General features: G+C 41.0%; 1 protein-coding gene across 2 annotated transcripts in view; it reads left to right on the top strand.

The window, feature by feature from the left end:
• Positions 1 to 23,113, top strand: part of sgsm3 (small G protein signaling modulator 3) — a 186,135-nt gene that overhangs the window by 88,942 nt on the left and 74,080 nt on the right. For both annotated transcript variants that reach the window (XM_043680029.1, XM_043680030.1), the window contains 6 exons: positions 728 to 835; positions 1,382 to 1,525; positions 6,829 to 7,024; positions 17,637 to 17,782; positions 19,931 to 20,026; positions 22,863 to 22,988. In XM_043680029.1, the coding sequence (XP_043535964.1) occupies positions 728 to 835; positions 1,382 to 1,525; positions 6,829 to 7,024; positions 17,637 to 17,782; positions 19,931 to 20,026; positions 22,863 to 22,988 (816 nt within the window). The remainder of the gene's footprint in view (positions 1 to 727; positions 836 to 1,381; positions 1,526 to 6,828; positions 7,025 to 17,636; positions 17,783 to 19,930; positions 20,027 to 22,862; positions 22,989 to 23,113) is intronic.

The following is a 23,113-nucleotide window of genomic DNA, read 5'->3' as shown; positions in this document are numbered from 1 at the left end:
AAATGGCAGTACATATCAGGGGCTGAATCGTCATCCTCTGCTTCGTACTATTCTGAGATGCCATTCTATTTGCTGTTGTTTATTCCCCATTATTAAATCCTGTAGTGAATGCTTCCTTGGACAATTTCCATATTTTCCCAATTTTTCATCCCTCTTCTTAATTTTCATTGTTAGGTGGCCAGTAGAGAGCCTCTTTCAAAGTGATTGATTCTTTATTATCATTCTCCAAATGGATCCTGCTTCTGCCTTATAGATGGCTATGCCATTCAACTTCAAATTTTCCAAGTTATCCTACTTTGCCCTTTCCTACTGTATCTTTGCTAAACAATACAATGTTTAAGTCCTGCCCTGAATTTTCTGGAACCAGTATCAGTAATCCATACTGCACCTGGTTGTTGGCAATGTACTATTGCCTCCAGGTCTCCCTCCAGTTTAATGACAAACATTATACGCATGATTGTCCTGCCAGTTTCCACTCCTTTTTCACAGTAATTCCTTATTTCTAGAAACCATCCTTAAGTTCCTGTTGAACAACACTGAATTCCCTGGCCATTTATATCCTACCCTAGATTAGTCTGCCTGATGCTCTCCTTTTCTATTTCTGTAAGTTTTAGGCTTGTTTAGTTTCTTGTAGGTCCCACTACAAGTCCAACCTGTTTAAAGCCTTTAAGGCCTCTTGCTCTGTGCTAATTCTTTTCTCTTATTTTGCTGGCATTCTTTTCACTAGATCTGGATGCGATTGTCAGGCGCTCTGCAGAAAAAGCGGAATACGGAAACCTCATACCGTGACATTGCCAAAAACAGCTCCAATGATGGGAGTATTGCAGCCAAACAGGTGAGATGAATGAGGCCATTACAAAATGGCTTGCATTTATATAATATCTATAACGTTGAGGAGGAGGCGTAATGCAATAAAAATGTATACCAAAGTGCAGACGGAGATGGTAGGAGAAATGACCTAAGAGCTTTGTCATGAAGGTGGATTTTAAGGAGGGTCTTGCAGCAGGAGAGACAGAAAGCTAATGAAAGAAGTTTGGGATGAGAGTTCCAACTGATAAAAAGCCTAGCCACTAGTGGTGCAGTGAATGGTGGGCATTTCGAGACCGAAGAGTTCTGGAAAGGACAATAAAGCTGCCACATGCTCTTTTCGGCAGTAAGTGTTTAAATTGGTAGGGGAGCAGAAAGACTAGGAGGTACAGATACAAACATTACCAAAAGTAGTGATGCAAGTTTAAAAAAAAACATTAAAAAAGCAAACAAAGTACTGCAAATGGAATCTACCAATTTTGTGTGGGAACAATGATTTTTGTGGCAGCATTGATGGTTGACAGCCTAGAACAGGTATTTGGGAGTCAAATTGCCAATTTCTTTTCTGTTTCAGATTGAGAAAGACCTACTGCGCACAATGCCAAGTAACACTTGCTTCTCCAACATAAACAGTGTTGGCATTCCAAGATTACGAAGAATTCTACGTGGGCTGGCATGGCTATACCCAGAGATTGGATACTGTCAAGGGACCGGAATGGTACAGACTTTATTTAAAACATATATTCTTCTTTGTTCTTCATTCCTTGAAACACTCATTATGAGAGAAGACAATTGGATTCATCAAAGCTCTTCAAATGCAGCCTCGTGCTCCAGTCCTCTAGATAGTTCTGTTCCATAATGAACTCAAAATTTTGCAGGGAATTTGAATCAAATGTGTCTTCAACCTTAACATTTCGAAAAGAATTAAGTCAAGAATTATTTTTATGTCTAGTTTGTGAAGTGTATCAACTGCCTTCAGCAATTCAGATTATAGTTAACTAGTTAACCCAAGTCTGATGTTGTACTGAATGGATCAGTGGAAGCGAAAGAGATAAGTTGCCAAAGCTTGTCATCTTGGACTAATTAAGACAAATGTCAGAATGACAAATTATAAATTATCAAACCAACTCATACCACAGGAGGAATGAGATTAGTTGGCTAGTTGACTCTGTTTGATTGAGGCAAATCAATGGAGAACTGTGGAGTGCAGAAAAGGCCCTTCCACTCACTAGTCTCCAATGACAATAGCTGCCACTAAAGGTGTGCTAATCGCAATTTTCTGCACTTGTTCCATGTCCTAGAATGATATGATACTTCAGGTGCTCGTCCAAATGTTTTTAAAAGTTGTAAGATTTCCGGCTTCCACTACCTTCCCAAGCCATGCAACCCAGATTCCCACCACCCTGTAAATGAAAACATTTTTTCTCAGATTCCCTCTGAATCTCCTGCCCCTTACTCTTATAGTATGACCCTTCAACCAAGGGGAACAGCTGCTCCCTGTTCATGCTATCCATACCCCTCTTATACACCTCAGTCATGTCCCCCTTCAGTTTTCCCTGCTGTAAAGAAACCATTCCATCCTTTCTAGTCTCTCCTTATAACCCAATTTCCGCAACAAAGGCAAATCCTGGTGAAACTCCTTTGTACCTGCTCTAGTGCTATCACATTCCTCCTGTAGTGAGCTGACCAGAACTGCAGACAATATTCCAGCTGTGGCCCAACCAATGATCTGTACAACTCCAATATTACTTTGCTTTTATACTTTCTGCCACAACTGATGAAACCAAGTGACTTACATACCATCTTAACTGTCCAATTCATGTGCTCTCCTGACTTCTGGGATTTGTGAATAATTACCCCAAGATTCCTCTGAGTTATCCAGTATCCTGCTGTTCTTTATATACTCCCTCATCTTGTTTCTTCTTCCAAAGTGTCACTTATCAGATTTAACTACCATCTACCACTGCTCAGCCCATCTGATCAATGCATCGATATCTTTCTATAGCCTACAACCATCTTCTTCACTATTAACCTCCCTATCAATCTTGCTGCCTTCTGCAAACTTGTTGAACATTCCCCCCCATGTTTTCATCTAGATCATTTATGTATATAATAAACAATAAGGATCCCAGCACTGATTCTTGTAGCACACTACTGGATACTGGCCTCCAGTCACTCAAACAGCCTTCTGTCACTACCCTTTTTACCTATTATTAAGTCAGTTTCTGATCCATCTTGCCAAATTAGGCTTCTCGAAGTCACAGGTATTTCAAAAACGCTGCAAGATTTGAGCATATTTCATTGTTGTTGAAGAGAAGGGGTCTCTGCTTATAAATATATATCATTTGTAGCAAACTTAAATGGGCCATGACTCAAGCTCGATTGGTGATCTTGGGATGGTTGTTGTTACAGCAATTAATGAACTCAGAATTGTTTGGCAATGCAGTTTAATTGTGGATTCACAACTAGCAGTATATGATTTATTTTGAGTTTTACAAGCGCATGTTGATTGCTTACAATCTGCATAAAACACACTGAAAATCATATCACACATTGCTCAATTGTATGCAACTACGGATCGGTTAAGCAATCTGTTTCACACTGTTTCATGCAATCGCAACTCACGTGGTAGCTCCCAATATCAGACTGATAAGTAGTCTCCCTATCACACATTTAAACCATATGGTAGAAGAATTTCATTGTCAGTACAGCACCAGATACATGGATGTATACCACAGCAATTGCTGGTTCAGCATGGTCCATCTATTGTTTCTTTTAGGAGGAGTAAATACTATTTGGATGAAGGGTGGCATAGTGATGATTCACTGAATTTAGTAATCCAGAACGCCAGGCCAATACTCTAGAGACAACAACAGAAATTGCTGGGAAAACTCAGCGGTTCTGAGCTCATCTGTGAAGAGAAAGCAGATTTAATGTTTCTGGTCCAGTAACTAGGGAAATGTGTTCAAATCCAACCATGGCAGCTGGTGAAATTTGAATAAAATAAAAAATGTGGAATGACAATGTAGCTTTTTAACGTTCTGTTTTCGTGGAATGCGGGTGTTGCTGGCTAGGACAGCATTTATTGCCCGTCCTTAATTGCCTAGAAGGGATCTGTGGGTAATTTGCTGCGAGTCTGGAATTAAATGTTGGCTCGATCAGGTAAAGATGGCAATTTCCTTCTGTAAAGGATATTAGTAAGCCAGATGGGTTTTTCCAATAATCTGCAGTGGTTTCATAGTCATCCTTTAATTCCATGCTTTAATTGAATTCAAATACAGATTCCCAGAACATTATCTGGGTCTCTAGATTAATAGTCAGGTAATAATATCACTAGGCCATTGCCTCCCCAAGTTTCTCTAAATATTCTGAAAAAAATGTTTTCACCCAGAGCGTATTGAGCTCTGGGATGCACTGCCTGGGACAGTTGTAAAGGCAGGAAACCACACAAATTTTATAAAAGTACTTTGAGGAAAACTTGAAATGTCATAATAGTCAAGGCTGGAAAGTGGGACTAGTGTAGATTTAGTGTAGCTTTGGCAGTGATGAACCAAGGACCTTTTCTCTACTAGGTGATTCTGTGATTCAAGGCCTCATTTTATCCGGAAGATTAAAATTCTATATAATCAAGCAATAGTTAGTTTCTTCTAGACAAAGTCATTTTAGTGTAATAGTTTTAAACAGCATGGAAACTCTGGTTGTACCTGTCTGAACATCTTTTAAATGTTGTAACTGTACCTGCATCAACACTTCCTCTTGCACTTCATTTCACAGATGAACCACCCTCCTCTCACCTTAAAAATATGCCCTCACACTGGGGAAAGGAACTTTGCTATTCAGCCCATCATGATGCTCCCAGTGAAAAAAAGTCCCAGTCTATCCAGCTTCTCTTTATAATAACTCAGTCCTGGTACCATCCTTACAAAACCTTTCTGCACCAATAATTTCCAAAGTTCATGAGCATAAATTATTAATTAACATTACAATGAAGAATTGTGGATGCTGGATATCTGAAACAAACTCTGGAGAAACTCAGTGGGTTTGGCAGTATTTGTGGACCGAAAACAGAGTTAACATTTCCAGTCCAGTAACCCTCCTTCAAAATTAGAAACATCTAGGAAAAGGTAGTACTAATGTCAATTAAGGAGAGTCGAGGGGGGTAAAAGGAATGAGCAGATCAGTGGACAAGTAATCTGGAAAGAGAAAAAAGGGTTGAGCAAAGAAAGGGACTATTGAAGTTAAGCCAGCGAAGATGGTGATAATAGGGACTATATGCCATTGAAAATGGGTTGGCTGTGCTGAAAGCAGCCCGTTTCAGGACAGGACCTGGGATTGTGGGGAGAATAATAGACATGGATGCAGAGGTGATCGTGCTCTGAAATTATTAAACTCAATGAGTCCTGAAGACTGTAAGGTACCTTAGTAGAAGATGAAGTTTTGTTCCTGCAGCTTGAATTGAGTTTGGCTGAAGCAATACAGCAGGCCTGAGAGAGAAATGTGGGCATGGAAAGTGATGATGTGTTGAGGTGGGAGTCACCTGGAAGCTTGGAGTCATTTTTATGGACAGAATGTACGTGTTCCACAAAGCAGTCACTTAGTATAGAGGAGACTACATCATGAGCTGTGATACAGTAGACTAAATTGATTTAAAATTAGATTTATTGTCTTGTGTATTCAAGTATAGGAATACAAGAGTAAGTGGAAGTGTACAGAATCACTGCTTCATTTGGAAAGTGTGTCTTCATTTGGATGGCAATAGGATAAACAGATAAGTGTTGTACCTCTGCGAGTGAATCGGACTATGCCGTGGCATGTGGGGAGGCATTGGAAGTGGAGGAGGAGTGGTCCAAGGTGTCCCAGAGGGAACAGTCTCTGTGGCATGTTGACAAGGGAGGGGAGGAGAATATGTGTCTGGTGGTGGCATCTTACAGGAGGTGGTGGAAATGGCAACTTTGGATGTGGAGGCTGGTGAGATGGAAAGTGAGGACAAGGGGAAACCCTATCATTATTGTGGAAGGGAAGGAAAGGTGCGAGGGCAGTAATGGAGGAAATGGGGTTGGACAAGGCTGAGGGCCTTTCAAACACGGAAGCAGGAATCCTTGGTTGACGAAATCTTTAGTTCTTGATGGGGGTGGTGGTGTTGTTTGACCTCTACTTTATGAATGCTAACTGTCAGCTGTCAGACACCACCTATCTCCCCAGACCATGATGCCATCAACGAATATCAGGGTGTTGTCCCCATGACCATCACCAACCTCTCCATCTGGGGATATCTCTTCCCACCGCATTTCCCAGAGAGTTCAAGCTCATTTTCCCCAACCCCCATCTACTTTTTCCCCAGAATCCACAAACAGAACTGCCTGGGCAGAACCATTGTTTCATCCTTATTTCTTTTTACCAGGGCTCTATTTATTTTTCTCCTCTTGTTCATCCCCTCCCACTTACAACTTTGATTCTTCTGACACTTTGCAGTCCTGTTTGCGAGCAGTAGCTGTCTTTTCATTATGGACATCTAGTCGCCCAACAGAATGGGCTTAGAGCTGTCCGCTTTTCCTTTGAAAGGAAGCCTTGAACTGTCCCCATCTGCCACCAACCTCTTCTGCCTGGTTGAGCTCATCCTCACTTTGAACAAATTATCATTTAACTCCTCTCATGTTCTTCAGATCAGTGGTGTTGCTACTGGTACCTGTATGGGCCCCAGTTATGCCTGTCTTTTCATGGGTATATTGAACATTCCTTGTTCCAGCCCTACTCTGGTCTCTCCCCAAACTAGTTCTCCAGTACACTGATGACATTATTAGTACTGCTTCCCTGTCTCTTATTGAAATTAGAAAAAATTATCAACTTTGCTTCCAATTTCCATCCTTCCCTGACCTTCACCTGGTCCATTTCTGACTCCTTCCTTGACATCTTTGTTTCTATTTTTGGGAATAGGCTGGCCACAAACATCCATTACAAACCCATCAACACCTACAGTTACCTTGACCTTGATCTCAGAACTAACCTGCTTTATTTGCACAGGTTGCAGCTTGCCTGCTGCTGTTCCTGGAAGAGGAGGATGCTTTTTGGATGATGTGTGCCATTATTGAGGACCTGGTTCCTCCTTCATATTTCAGCACCACATTGCTGGGTGTGCAGACAGACCAGCGGGTTCTGCGTCACTTGATAGTACAGTACATTCCCCGACTGGACAAACTTCTCCAGGAGCATGACATTGGTAAGAGAAGCAATAGTTTTGATCAAACAATCCTCACTTGGCAGATTGACGATATATTTGATTTGATAGAAGTCAAAAAACACATTAATGTAAGATATCCTCAACTTATGCTGTGTGCCCACTTCCTGTCACAGGTCTTAGACACACAGCATATACTTCTCCTGTCCTTTGTTTTGTGTGGTATAATTACTTGCAGTATCTCATCCTTATGCGATTCAGCTTTTACTTCTGTGTTAATTGTACCTGCCAAGTCCCTCTATAGTCAAAGATTTTAAATAATCCACTAGTGTATCTTCCACAATACTCTTAGTCACCGCCAAAGCCATTGTCAAATCTCACACAATAAACTTCATCATAACACTGCTGTTTTATGCCCTGAATCATTCTGTAGCCATTACTTTAACAAGAAAGGTACATATCCTCTTAAATCTGGTGAATTCCACAATCTCAGATGAGCCCCAGTAGTTGTCACCACTGCTGATAGGGACTTTGTTTGATGGAGATAATAATTTTATTTGTTTTGATTTTTACAAAGCAGTCTCTTACTGAAACATAATTATGCAATGCTGCAAAGTTTACTTTGACAGTGAAACTCAAGTTTATTGCAAAAATAATGAAGGTAAAAATTGAATAATTCTATCTCTTTATAATATCATTTCAAACATTTTAAACACAGTGAAAGTATAATCCCACTGACCCCAAAACATTCCTAAATAAATTGAAAATAATCAAAGTAAATTTATAGTAATCAAAACACTATCCCAGTACAGTTCCCAAAACGTCACTCATGTAATACTCAGCGCCAGAAGACTTGCTTCCTGAAGAAGGGCCTGTGCCCGAAACGTCGAATCTCCTGTTCCCTGGATGCTGCCTGACATGCTGTGCTGTTCCAGCAATAAAGTTTCAACTTTGATCTCCAGCATCTGCAGACCTCACTTTCTCCTTGCACCTAATGCCTTGCTGGGTTTAAGTCACTTACAATTTCAATTGGAGACTGTAACTGTGATAGCTGCATCCCGGAGCTGAGCTTCACTGCACTCCACTTTAATTAGCCTTTTCTGGTTCTTATCCTAGTGCCTCTGGTCTGGGACTAACATGAACACGAAAGATAATTTAATTTACTAAATCTGTCATTCCCTTGCTGGAGGAACACTGTTCTGTATAGCCATCCAGTTCCAAGATCTGCATAACGACTGGCACTATGCAAAGTTAAAAGCTAATTTTGTTAGAATTCTTTGATGAGAGCAGGCTGGTAGACGTAGCCTATATGAATTTCAGTAAGGCCTTTGATAAGGTTCCACATGATAGGCTGCTCTGGAAGGTTAGACCACATGGAATCCAGGGATAACTGGCAAATGGGATACACAATTGGCTTGATGGTAGGAAGCAGAGAGTAATAATGGAAGGATGCGTGTCAGACTGGAGGCCTTTGGAGAAGTATGCCTCAGGGGTTGGTGCTGGGCCCATTGCTGTTTGTTATCTATATCAATGATTTCAATGATAATGTATAAGACATGATTGGTAAGTTTGCAGATGACACTAAAATAGGTGGTATTGTGGCCAGTGAAGAAGGTTACCAGAAATTGCAACAGGATCCTAATCAGCTGGGGAAGTGGGCTGAGAAATGGCAAATGAAGTTTAATAAAGATAAGTGTGAGGTCTTGCATTTTGGAAAGCCCATTCAAGGTAGGAGTTTCATGGTAATTGGTAGGGCCTTAAGGAGTGTAGTGGAACAGGGAACATTGGAGTTCAGGTGCACGGTTCTCTGAAAGTGGAGTCACCGGTAAACAGGGCAGTGAAGAAGGGTTTTGGCACACTGGCCTTCATCAATCAGGGCATTGAGTATAGACATTGGGAAGTTAAGTTGCAATTGTACAGGATGTTGGTGAGGCCGTACTTGGAGTATTGTGTTCAGTTTTGGTCACCTTGCTATAGGAAGGATGTTATTAAACTGGATGGAGTACAGAAGAAATTTACAATGATGTTGCCTGGACTCAAGGTCTGAGTTACAGGGAAAGTTTGGACAAACTAGGACCTTTTACTTTACAGCATAGGAGACTGAGGGAGGGAATCTTATAGAGGCATTTAATAGATCATGAGAGGCATGGATAGGGTGAATGCACTCCCTCTTCTTCCCAGGGTTGGGGAATTGAGGACTAGAGGGCATCAGTTTTAAGGTTAGAGGGAAAAGAATGAAAGGAAACCTGAGAGGCAGCTTTTTTACACAGAGGGTGCTACGTATATGGAATGAGCTGCCAGCAGAAGTGATTGAGGTGGGTACATGAACAACATTTAAAAGGCATTCGGACAAATACATGGATAGGAAAAATTTAGAAGGATATGGGCCAAGTGCAGGGAAATGGGGTTAGCGTTGATGGATATTTTGCTCGGCATGGACCAGTTTGGGTCAAAGGGCCTGCCTCTGTGCTGAAGGACTCTATAACTCTATGAAGCTAAAAGTTGCTGTTATAGATGTTTCTCTTAAGCTTGATAAAACCCAGATTCCAGAAGACTCTGACAACCCTTTTTGAGACCCCATTATTTTCCATGCTAGATCACAAATAATCTAAAATAAACAAAAATCTGTTCATGAACAAACTTACTCACATTCCAGCCAAGCTTCAAAAACTGTTTTTAAAGAAATTGCAGCGGTTACAGATATATTTACAAGTTAATTATTTACTTCAAACACACTAAAATCACCAGTTACTATCTCAAACACAGACCCACACTATCACCAAATAACATTAAAAAGTATACCTGTAAATCCCAAACTTTACATCATATGGTGAGCACTTCACATAGAGGGGAATGGAATTTTGAAACTCTTTCTCCCAGAAGCTATTGAGGCTGAGATAATTCAAAACTTTTAAAACAAATGAATAGATTTTAATTTGACCAGAGTATTAAGGATTATGCAATCCATATTTGTGGGCGGCACGGTGGCACAGTGGTTAGCACTGCTGCCTCACAGCGCCAGAGACCCGGGTTCAATTCCCGACTCAGGCGACTGACTGTGTGGAGTTTGCACATTCTCCCCGTGTCTGCGTGGGTTTCCTCCGGGTGCTCCGGTTTCCTCCCACAGTCCAAAGATGTGCAGGTCAGGTGAATTGGCCATGCTAAATTGACCGTAGTGTTAGGTAAAGGGGTAAATGTAGGGGTATGGGTGGGTTGCGCTTCGGCGGGTCGGTGTGGACTTGTTGGGCCGAAGGGCCTGTTTCCACACTGTAAGTAATCTATCTAATCTAATCTAATATGAATGAATATGCTTAGATGCATATGAGCTGTGATCTCATTGATTGGCACAACACGCTCAGTGGGCTAAATGACCTACTTTGATATTTAGGTTTTTAGATCCAGTGATCTAGAACGGCCTTTGTCGACCTTCTGAATAATAAATAGCCATATGGCTTTTTTCTGCTCACTATTCCTCAGTTGTAGATTGCTATTTTTGGGGTGAGTGTTTGCTCCAGCTCTGTTTCTTATTATTGGCAAAACATCCAAATGATCATAGAATCATCGAATCCCTACAGTGTGGAAGCAGGCCACTTGGACTGTTGAATCCACACTGATCCTCCAAAGAACACCCCACCCAGACCTGTTCCACCCCTGCATTTCCCATTGCTAATCCATCTAGCCTGCCTAGGATGGGCAATTTAGCACGGTATATCTACCTAATCTAAATATCTTTGGACTGTGGGAGGAAACGCACACAGACACGTCAATTACAGTCCACATTTGTAAAATGCATAAATCTATCAGCATTTTTATGGTTCTACCTATCAGTACTCCCACTTTCAAATCAAGGTCTGAATCCTGAAACCAAGCAGTTGCTTTTATTTCTAATTCCTAATGCAAGAGCACTGGCAAAAATGAACTGCAGAGTAGTGTAAATCATTTGGGCTGGAGTTGTCATAAATATGTGCATTTCCCTTGTGACCATTTCTCTGCCATCATGTTACAAAATACTTTGAGCACAAATACTTTTGGTACAGCAAGTCCATACTACTACTCACCTTTCTTCCCTGAAGTGAATCTACAGCTCTCTATCTTCCTTCCACTTGTAAGCTTTCCTAGCTTCCCATTAAATGTATCTATGCCAGTCACTCCAACCAGTCCATATTGTCATGAGCTGTACATTATGAGCACTCCATGGATATTCTCCCTTTTCTCTCTCACTCCTTTTTCTCCTGAGTTTTTGATGGAATGTTTCTTAACTGATTTATATTGAAGCCACTTATTTTGATATCCCCACAAATGGAAATATGTTCCCTCAACTCACATTCTCAAATGTTTTCATATTCTCAAGATGTCAATAAGGTCATTGGTTACTTTTGAGCCCCGGCCTGTTCAATCTTTCCTGCCAAGTATCAGTCCTCAGTTCGAGAATTATTCCAGTAAATCTCCTGTGTGGGTAGAATCCTCCTGTATTTATCGTCATATACCTTAATTATTTGAGTTTCTTTCTGTCATTATATTTATCCATTTCAGCATTTTTAGAATGATAGAATAATTATAGGTTATAGAAAGCCATCTGCACTAATTGTCTACAAAAGCAACTGAGCTCATACCACTCACGCACCTTTTGCATTTGCTCCTGCAATTATTTTCTTTTCAAGTCTATATTTAATTCTCTGTAGAAAGCCAGAATTGAATTTGCTTCCACCTCACTCTTAAAGATCTAATCGTCTGTCGTTTAAAAACAAAATTTCTTAAGTCACCATTAGTTCTTTTGTCATTGATCTTAATTCGATGTTCCCAGATTAAAAACAAAATTTCTCAAGTCACCATTAGTTCTTTTGTCATTGATCTTAATTCGATGTTCCCAGATTTTGACCTTCATCAATGAAAACAAGTCATCTAGTTGGTCTGCCTCTAATGTGAACAGCCACAACATTATCAATCTGTCTATGTAACTGCAGTTCCTCATTCCTGACACCATTCTTTCCAAATTTTTCTGTACCCTTTTTGAAACCTTTTTAACATTTTGAAAGTGTGCTGCAATTGAGTACTCCAGTTCAGCCTGAAAAAGCCTTTTATAAATGTTCATCCTCACTTCCTTGCTTTTATACTTAATGTCTCTACATAGAATAATTCGGCACAAGAACAAACCCTTCAACCACCATATCTGTGCCGACCATGATACTTGAAATAACTCCACAGAGGCCGGTATCCCGTCACCCTTTATTTACAGATGGAGAGTCCTTGACACTGATGGAGCTTCCTCAGAACCAGCTCTGAATATGCAGAGCCTCTGGTACTCCTGTTTTTTTTTTCGCTTTTACCCCCACACTACCGCCTAACTGCGGTAGTGCTTACTTATTCCCCCGCACCCATGTTGTGTGTGTGCTGGTGTGAGACACAGTGAAACTTCTGTGACGAAACATATGTCCACCAGGGCTTCGTTACTGGACCAGATTAACAGCCTCAATCAGGGAACTCATATTCTATGAGATCCACCTGATTAATCTTGTTACAATCTCAACAATACTATTCTAAACTAATCCCATCTGATTGCACATGGTCCATATCCTCTATTCTCTGCCAGTTCATGCGTCTGTCTAAATGTCTCTTGAACTTTGCTATTGCGTTTGCTTCTATCACATCCCCTGGCAACACATTCCAGATACCTACTGTCCTATATTGTAAAAACACTTGTCTCACACATCTCCTTTACACTTCTCCCATTTCACCTTAAACCTACATCCCAAAAGACCCATGGCCCACACCCTAAAGATCCTACATATCTTTTTAACCCTTTGAGTGAAAGTGCAATATTGGAAGGTTAATTAGATTAGATTAGATTCCCTACAGTATGGAAACAAGCCCTTCAGCAAAACAAGTCCACACCGACCCTCCGAAGAGTAACCCACCCCGACCCTATATTTACCCCTGCCTAATGCACCTAACGCTATGGACAATTTAGCATAGCCAATGCACCTGATGTGCACATATTTGGACTACAACAGTCTTTGGCAGTAACTGGAAAAATTAGTTTAGGGACAGCTATTTGATGGTCTTAAAAAGACTCCCATATCTGGAAGTCAGCATGTTCCTGTGAGGATGAAAGATAAGAATGGCAAGATTTGGGTGCCTTGGATGATGAGAGATGTTGAAAGATTAGTTAAAAAGTAAAAGGCAGCATATGTAAAGTTTATGAAATAAAGTCAAATAAGATCTTTGAGGGCTACAAATGAAGTTGAAAACTTAAAAAAGAAATTTAGGGCTAGAAAGGGCCATGAAATATCTTTTGGATTAAGGAGGATCCCAATGCATATATTAGAAGCAAGATGGTGACTAGGGAAAGGGTAGGTTCACTCAACGACATAGGGAAATTTATGTGTGGAACTAGAGGAATTGAGTGAGGTGAGTTTTGAGAAGATTTGTAGCTCAGGTTGAGCCACCCCCTGAGAAAAGGAACAGAAAGTGGCTTCACCACAGTAAATAATATCGCCACAGGAAATGACATCACCAACTCAAAGAAACCCAAACATATAAATAGGAAGCAGGAATTTTCAGAAGTGCTTCGCCTGAGGCCCACTGAAGATGTCACCTAGTAGAGTGACGAAACATCTGGAAATGAACCTTCCAGCTTAGCGAGCAAACCTACATCCAGAATTGAGTGAGGTGCTTAATGAATACTCTAAAATTATTCAACATTGGTGGTAAGTTTAGAGAGGAGTTGGTTGTTACTCTGAGGAATGTTGATATTAAAAATGTTGGGTGTCTTGAAAAACATTAAGATAGATAAGTCCGAAGGGCCTAATGAAATCTAACCCAGAACACAGATGCAGACAAGGGAGGAGATTGCTGAGCCCTTGACAAATATCTTTGTATCCTCTTTAGCCACAGGTGAGTCCCAGCAGACTGTAGAATAGCCAATGTTGTTCCTTTGTTCAATAAGGTCAGCAGAGATAATCTAGGAAATTATAGGCTGTTGAATTTTACATCAGTGGTGAGGAAATGATTGGAAAAGATGTTGTCTACATGGACTTTACTGAAGCATTTGACAAGGTCCATCATGATAGGCTGGTCCAGATGATCAAATCTCAAAATCCATGGTGATTTGGCAGATTGGATACAAAATTGGCTTGACCATAGAGACAACTGTTAGTTGTGGAGGGTGTTTTTCTGACTGGAGGTTCGTGACCATTGGTGTTCCACAAGGATCAGTGCTGGCACTTCTCTTGTTTGTAATAAATATGGATGATTTTGACAAAAATATTAGTGGTCTGATCAGTAAGTTTGCAGATGACGTGAAAATTGGTGGAACTGTGGAGGGTGAGGAAAAATGTCAAAGCACACAGCAGGACATAGATCATGTGGAAAGTTGGGTGGAGAAATGGCAGATGAAATTTAATCCAGATAAGTGTAAAGTGTTCCATTCTGAGAGGTCAAATGTTAGAGAAACATATATAGTAAATGACCCAACCCTTAGGAACACCGATATCCAGAGGGACCTTGGGATTCAAGTCCATAGCTCCCTGAAAAAGATAACGTAAGTGGAAAATGTGTTTAAGAAGGCGTATGGCACGTTTGTCTTCAGTCAGGGCATTGAGTATAAAAGTTGGTGAGTGGTGTTTCAATTATATAAGACTTTAGTCAGGGCATATTTGGAATATTGTGCACAGTGGTCACCATACATTGGAAGGATGTGGAAGTTCACACAGTGAACTCACAGCACCAGGTGGCTCACAGCACCAGGGACTCTGGTTTGATCACAGCCTCGGGGCAACTGTCTGTGTGGAGTTTGCACATTCTCCCGCTGTCCACGTGGTATCCTCCAGCTGCTCGAGCTTCTTTGCACAATCCAAAGATGCGCACATTAGGTGAATTGGCTGTGCTAAATTGCCCATAGTGTCCAGGGATGTGTAGGTTAGGTGCATTTGTCAGGGATAAATGTTGAGTAATAGGGTAGGGGAATGGGTCTGGGTGGTTTACTTTTGGCAGGATTGGTGTGGACTTGTTGGTTTGAAGGGCCTGTTCCCACACTGTATGGACTCTGATTCAGAGAGGGTTAAAAAGTGGTTTATCAAGATGTTGACTGGATTGGAGTGTGTTAGTTATAAGGAGAAATTGGACAAACTTAGATTGTTTTTACGAGAGTGTCAGACTGAGGGGTAACCTGACAGAAGTATATAAAATGATGAAAGGCTTGGATCGGGTGAATAGTCTTTGTCCCAGGGTGGAAATGTCAAATACTCGGGACACAGGCTTAAGGTGAGACAGGGAAAGGTTAAAGGAGATGTGCAAGGCAAGTTTTTTTGACAGAGATAGTGGGTGCCTGGATGTGCTACCAGGGGAGGTGGTGGAAGCAGCAACACTAGAAAGGTTTGAGGCATTTAGACAGATACATGGACAGGGAGAGAATAGAGGGGTATGGATGTCCAGGCAGATGTAATTAGTTTAAATAGCATCATGTGTTGCTGGAAAAGCGCACATTTTCAATAACACATTTTCAGCTCTGATCTCCAGCATCTGCAGCCCTCACTTTCTCCTTAAATAGCATCATGGTTGGTACAGGCATAGTGGGTCAAAGTATCTGTTGCTATGCTGTACTGTTCTATGCTTTATGTTCTAACCTCAATCTCAATCTGCCCTACCATTTTCGTCAATTTGTGAGCATACACACTCCAGGTCCCTTTGCTCCTTTTAAAATTATATCCCTTTTCACATTGCCTGTCCTGATTCTTCCGAACAAAATGTATTGCTTCAATTTGTTAGACTCCATCTACAGCACACCTGTCCATCCCACCAGCTTGTCTGCATCCTTGTGAGCTCTGTCACTATCCTCCGATCACAATACCTCTTAAGTTTTCTGTCATCTGAAATTTTTTTGACGTTGTGCTTTGTACAGCAAAGTTCAGGTCATTAAATATTAAGAAAATGAGTAATTCTCCTACCTACAGTACCCAACTATACGTCTTCCTCCAGTCTATAAAACAGTTCTGCATTGTTACACTGTTTTCTGTCAGTCTTACAGCTTGGGATCCACAAACCCACCCTTTTCGTTTAATGCCTTCAGTATTCCTGACAAACCCTTTTTATGCCAATTGATCACCTGCCTTTTGGAAGTCCATGCAAAGGTCTGACTTTCCCCATTTGTGCACACTGTATCCTAATTGTACTGTAGATGTCCATACATCCCAAGGACTGCAGCGGTTCAGGAAAGCAGCTCACCACCATCTTCTCCAGGGCAAGTAGAAATAGCCAATAAATGCTAGCCTAGCCAGGGATACCCACATTCCCTTGAACAAATAACAACGACTACTGTGAATTTTGTCTAGAAATATAATTTATAACTGTTATCCTGCCACCACAATTAAACTGCAGTTCTCTGCCAACACCTGTATCTAAGAAGTCATAGAGTCATACAGCAAAGAAGCAGCTCCTCTGCAGTGTCATCCTTTACTTCTTTCTGTATTTGCTCCTCTTTATTCTCACACTGACTTCTCTCTTTCCCTCTCCTGGATTCTGTCACCTCACTTCCTGTTTTTGCTGAATAAGAGCAAAATACCGCAGATGCTGGACATTTGGAGGTGTATCGAGATGGTGGCAGAGGAGAATGGGCCCAATGGTGAAAGAAGGCGGCTGAAAAGTGGCAACTTCAATGTTGGCTGAGTCCAGTGTAGACAGCAGGAAGGTGGTGGAGGAGGGATGATGGTGGAGGTATTGTTGATGATTTGGTTCAGGACGAATAGACTCTCTTTAAGCTATATCTTCCTATATTTTTTCTTATTCTTTAAGCTATTCAAAATGGTGTCAGATGGTGGTGACAGTTGAAAAGCTATTCACCTGTATTTTGCTGTTTTTCTCACTGTAAAATACACGTGACAATAAAATCATTCATTCATTACCGGAAGTAAAAACAAACAATGCTGGAGAAACAGTTAAGTTGGTGTACGGCCTAGTTTTGTCATTGTTTTTATTTTTCCATTCATTTATGTTATGTCTTTATTAGCTGGCTTGTTCTTGCTACTTAATGGGATATATTTCACCTGAATTTGTTTTGCATTTGAAATTCTCTCCACTTATTATTTATGATTAGATTAGATTCCCTACAGTGTGGAAACTGGCCATTCGGCCCAACAAGTCCACACCGACCCTCCGAAGAGCAACCCATCCAGACCCATTCCCCTACATTTACTCCTGACTAATGCACCTAACATTACAGGCAATTTAGCATGGCCAATTCACCTGACCTGCACATCTCTGGACTGTGGGAAGAAACCGGAGCACCTGGAGGAAACCCACACAGACACGGGGAGAATGTGCAAACTCCACACAGGCAGCTGCCCGAGGCTGGAATCTACTCTGGGACCCTGATGCTGTGAGGCAGCAATGCTAGCCACCGTGCTGTCCCCATTACAAATTGTTAAGTTTTTCCCCTGCTGTAGTTTCATCTCATTAAAATGTGCCACTTTCTTACTGTGATTTGAACATTATTATGTCTTGCTTGATCTTTAGGTTGTAATTACTGTTGCCTAGACGTTTCTCACTGCTACTTCCTCTTATCAGTTCTAGATATCATGTATCCCTTTTGCTGCTTACGTGGCCATTTATTGGTGAAGGTAAATTATTCTAATTTTGTCCTGTTTTGTTTTTCCCATAGAGCTGTCCTTGATCACTCTGCACTGGTTTCTGACTGCATTTGCCAGTGTTGTGCATATCAACATACTTCTCCGAGTCTGGGACATATTCTTCTGTGAGGGCTCTGTTCTCCTTTTCCAGATCACACTGGGAATGCTCAAATTGAAGGTATGTAGGTTACCATGAGGATAGTAAGATGGGATTTTTGGGAATATTTTCCAGCTCTTTTGGAGCCGCTAAGAACATAACAAGGATTAGGAGCAAGAGTGGGCAATTCAGCCCCTTGCTTTGTCTTTTAGGATGATCATGGCTGATCTCATCTTGGCTTTAAGTCTCACCTCCTTGTAATGGGAGCATTGCAGCAGCCATTCTTGCTGCTTGCCATGTTGAGAAAACACATGGAGAGCACGATGGGATCAGTACAAGCACAAGCTTGAGTAACTGGACATATCTTGGAAATGGGTATTGTAGATTTAGTACCTCGTATCAGTAGAGATGAGTAGGGTGATTGCACACATTGATCCTGGGTCTGAATGGTGTACACTTGCTGATTTTGGGTCTGAATAATGGATACTCCCTCTATACTGGGTCTGAATAATATACGCTCACACAAATACTAGGTCTGAATAGCAGACCCTCACACTGATGGTAGATCTGAACTGAAAATACTCACGTTCTTCCTATAAAAGCCACTGCTTTTCCATTTATGTGTGGGTATACATAACCACTATCATACATACTCACATTATCCACATTAAAAATCTCACAACACCAGGTTATAGTCCAACAGGTTTAATTGTGTGCTTCCAATTAAACCTGTTGGACTATAACCTGGTGTTGTGTGATTTTTAACTTTGTACACCCCAGTCCAACACTGGCACCCCCAAATCATCACATTATCAACACTCACTTATATGGGTGTTGCACTCCCAGTAAGGCTCACTAGGTGGCAGTATGAACCTTATTTCCTCCTCCACATCACAAGGCTACCCAAACTGAATTGCTCGGATCAAAGTCCTCAGTACAGGCTGGGTCTGTATTGAGGAATTTGACTGTAACCCTCTGGACTGAGGCAATGTGAGTGTGGGTTACACCGGTAATATTAGTAGAAGTGAAAATAGATATCTCATAGGAACAGGAGTAAGCCAGTTAAGCCGCTCAAGTCTATTCTGCTACTCATTAAAATCGTGGCTGATTTGTGGCCTAACTCCATATTACCTGCCTTTGGCCCTTAATAACTTTTGCTTAATAAAAAAAAACTTCCAGCATCCACTGCCATTTGTGGAAGAGAGTGCCAAATATTTACTACCTTTTGTATATAGAATTGCTTCCTAATATCTCTCCTAAACAGGCTGGCCTGAATTCTCAGACTGTACCTCCTATTGTGTGCAAGTCCCCAACCAGTGGAAATAATCTATCTACCCTGTCTTTCTGTCGGTATCTTGAAGATTTCAATGAGATCACCTTTTAACCTTCTATCTACTTGAGAAAACAGACCTAATTTATGTAATCTCTCCCCTTAAGCACTGAAGTCCAGGTATCATTCTTGTAAACAATTTGTCAATCAATAATAATTAATTAATGATGGTGGTCCAGTCAGTTCTAATAATTTATTAGTAGAAAACTAGTAATCAGTCAGTAATTTGTTAATTAGTCGGTCAGTAATAACTAACTAATGACAGCATCTGGTAAGTTAATTAAATAGTGGCATAGCCCATTTTGTGACGTTACTATCTTGAAGCTGTTTTTATGAAAAAGCTATGAAGCAGTTCAGTTGGGAGGGTGCAGGAAATCTGACACCTTTGGGAACCATGACTGAGATTGTCAAAATTTCATAAATGGTGTGTGAAGGCAGGGAGGATGTTGGCACATAAGTGAATATTTGAAGAAGTAGTTGATGTAACACTGCAGGTTGACTTCTGTCATTCTGGTAGTTGTCTGAGAAAGGTTATCCTCTTCTCACACAATTTTTCAGCTCACCAATTGTAAACAGTAGAACTCTGAGAGAATAGATTAAGTTCTTTCCTGTCTTAAGAGCGGAACACATTGTATTACCAGATTTTGAGGGATGCAACATTGTTGGAGTGCTGGGAGCCTTACCCTTTTAAGATACTGGAGCCAAGTTTCTCTGATATCTAAAAGATCCCAGTATCCTCACCAACCTTCCCTCAGACAATCATCACCAAAACATACCTGTCTTTTCCTTCATTCATTTCTGTTTGTGTATTAAAAATGCTACATTTGCTTCTATAACAGCTGGAGATGTAGCAGCATTGAGTTAGATTTTGTATTTAATGAGATTTGTTGATTCTTTAGGAAGAGGAACTCATTCAGTCTGAAAACTCAGCGTCTATCTTCAACACATTATCAGACATTCCTTCACAGATTGATGACCCAGAGATCCTCATTAAGGTCAGTGTCATTTGACAGCTAAACAGGTATAGCCAAGTCCAAAAGTCCAGTTTCTTTGAGAATTAAGAATCTGAAAAACCTCAGAATCAATCATAATTTTAATCAGCGATGAATTACTTGCACACTATGTAGTCAGTAACCTCAATTAATTAATGAGGTCTGCAGTGCTCAGTTCAGAAACATTAACGTTGGGCGGCACAGTGGTTCAATGGTTAGCACTGCTGCCTCACAGCGCCAGGATCCCGGGTTCGATTCCCACATCGGACAACATCTGTGTGGAATTTGCACGTTCTCCCCGTGTCTGTGTGGGTTTCCTCTGGACGCTCCGGTTTCCTCCCACAATCCAAAGATGTGCAGATCAGGTGAATTGGCTATTCTAAATTGCCCATAGTGTTAAGTGCGTTAGTCAGGGGTAAATATAGGGTATGGAATGGTTCTGGGTGGCTTACTCTTTGGAGGGTCAGTGTGGCACTGTTGGGCGGAAGGGCCTATTTCCATTCTGTAGAGAATCTAATCTAAACTCTAGAATTAAGGCTTCTAGCATCCACAGGGTTTTGCTTCTTTAATAATTAACTAATGACAGTGTTTGGTCACTCAGTTAATTAGCACACTGCATAGTCAGTAGTAATTAATCAGATAGTGTTTTGTCAGTCAATAACTGATTAGTTCACACTATGTAATCAGTCAGTAATATTTAAATTAATAACAGTGCTTGGTCAGTCACTAAACAATTAGCATAGTACTTAGTCAGTTGGTAGTAATTAACTAATGACTGTTTGTTTGGTGAGTCAGTAATAATTAATGACAATGTTAGGTCAGTTACTAAGAATGAATGACAGTATTTGGTTAGGTCAAGATAGTGCTCACTCAGTTAGTCAATTGTTACTAGCTTGTATGTAACCAGTCAGAAATAGTTAATTAATGATAATGTTTGGCCAGTCAATGTTGTGGGTGGCACGGTGGCACAGTGGTTAGCACTGCTGCCTCACAGCACCAGCGACCCGGGTTCAACTCCCGCCTCAGGCGACTGTCTGTGTGGAGTTTGCACATTCTCCCCGTGTCTGCTTCGGCACCCCTCCGGGTGCTCCGGTTTCCTCCCACAATCCAAAAATGTGCAGGTTAGATGAATTGGCCACGCTAAATTGCCCGTAGTGTTAGGTGAAGGGGTAAATGTAGGAGTATGGGTCTGGGTGGTATATGCTTCGGTGGGTCAGTGTGGACTTGTTGGGTCGAAGGGCCTGTTTTCACACTGTAAGTAATCTAATCTAATAATAATTACTAGCATGCTATCTAGTCAGTCAGTAAAATTAACAACAGTTAGTAATAATTAATTAGTAGCGTAGTGGTTAGTCAGTAGTAATTGATAGAATTTAATAATTATTTAGTCTTTAGTCAATCAATAATAACTAATTACAGTTTGGATTAGCTAATTAATGACAATATTTTTCCGGTCAGTAATATTTAATGAATGACAGCATTTTGTTAGTCAGTAATAATTAATGGCAGTAGTCATTCATTCCATAATATTTAATTAATGAAAATATTTGGTCAGTTAATAATGTCTAGATTGAGACAGATCAAGCCTTTAGCTTTGCTGGTTTATGTAAGGCCTGATTTGTGGATTTGTTCTGCGTTTTGTTCTGGAGATTTTTGAATTATGTTTGTCATGTAAATGTGAGAGAAGGTGGGGGGAAAAAAAGTTATTTCTGTGCTGTCATTGTGTGGGGTCGAACCTTGCATCTTTCCAGAAGTGAGTGTTTGGCATAAATGCATCAAACTGAGGGTAAAGCATGAGAAAGGAAGAGTCATCGAGTCATGCAACATGGAAACAGACCCTTTGGTCCAATTTGTCCATGTCAGCAAAGTTTCCCAAACTAAACTATTCCCACCCCTCTGCATTTGGGCCATATCCCATAAACCTTGCCTATTCATGTCCCCGTGGAGAAAGTGAGGACTGCAGATACTGGAGACTAGAGTTGAAAAATGTGATGCTGGAAAAACACAGCAGGTCAGGCAGCATCCGAGGAGCAGGAGAATCCACGTTTTGGGCATAAGCCCTTCTTCAGGAATGAGGCTGGTGTGCCAGGGGGGCAGAGAGGTCAGGAAGAAAATTGCAGGTCAAGAGGGCGGTGCTGAATCTTTAAGAAAGGAAAGCACAGCTTTTTACAGTGATATCAAGACACAGTATAGTTACAAACATAGGAGCAGGAATAGGCCATTCAGCCCTCTGAGCCTGCTTTACTGATGCTAGATCATGGCTGATCATTTGCCATATCCCTGCACTATTCCCATATCCCACTGATATCATTAGTAACTAGAAATCTATGAATCTCTGTCTCTAATTAATGACCGCACTTCTGCAGTTCAACAATTTCAGAGATTCATCACAGTCCTTATCGTAGTCTTGAATGGTTTGTCCCTTACTTTATGGTTTCCCTTGGTCTAAACTGCACAGTCAGTGATAAAAGCCTTTCTGCATCAAACACTTCCTGGTGCTTTAAGAATTTTGTAAGCTTCAATGAATCGCCTCTTATCCTTCTAAACCCCAGAGAAGACAGACCCAGTCTCCTCGATCTTTCCTCATACGACAATCCTGCCATCCCAGGATCAGTCTGGAGAACCTTTGCTGCATCCTTTCCATGGCAAAAATAAGAAAGAAATGTCTGGCAAGGATATCAATCCTCCAGCTGCAGTCTGACCAGTGTTCTGTACAATTAAAGCAAAACGTCTTTGTTTCTGTACTTATGAACAAAGACATGCAGCTCCCTGTGGAGATCGGGTTATAGCAACCATTCAGTTCACTGTGTAAAATACACTGTGAAATATTTCTCTGCAGGAGTCAATGAAGCTCGCTGGATCGTTGACAGATGCCATGATTGAGAGCCAAAGGAGAAAGCATCTGGCATATCTGATTGCAGACCAGAACCAGGTCCCACAATCAACCATGCCAAACTATACAAAGGTGTGTATCACTGGTGAGGCAGCAATCTGTACAAAGCCAGGAAAGATTCTGTTAGCACATAACGTTATTGGCATGAAGAAAGACAGAATGTAACGCAGTGACTGTGGGGTGACGGGGAATGAAGG

Source organism: Chiloscyllium plagiosum, chromosome 39 (genome assembly GCF_004010195.1).
Source record: "Chiloscyllium plagiosum isolate BGI_BamShark_2017 chromosome 39, ASM401019v2, whole genome shotgun sequence".
Classification (NCBI taxonomy): domain Eukaryota; kingdom Metazoa; phylum Chordata; class Chondrichthyes; order Orectolobiformes; family Hemiscylliidae; genus Chiloscyllium; species Chiloscyllium plagiosum.
This window is presented reverse-complemented; position numbering and strand designations above follow the sequence as displayed.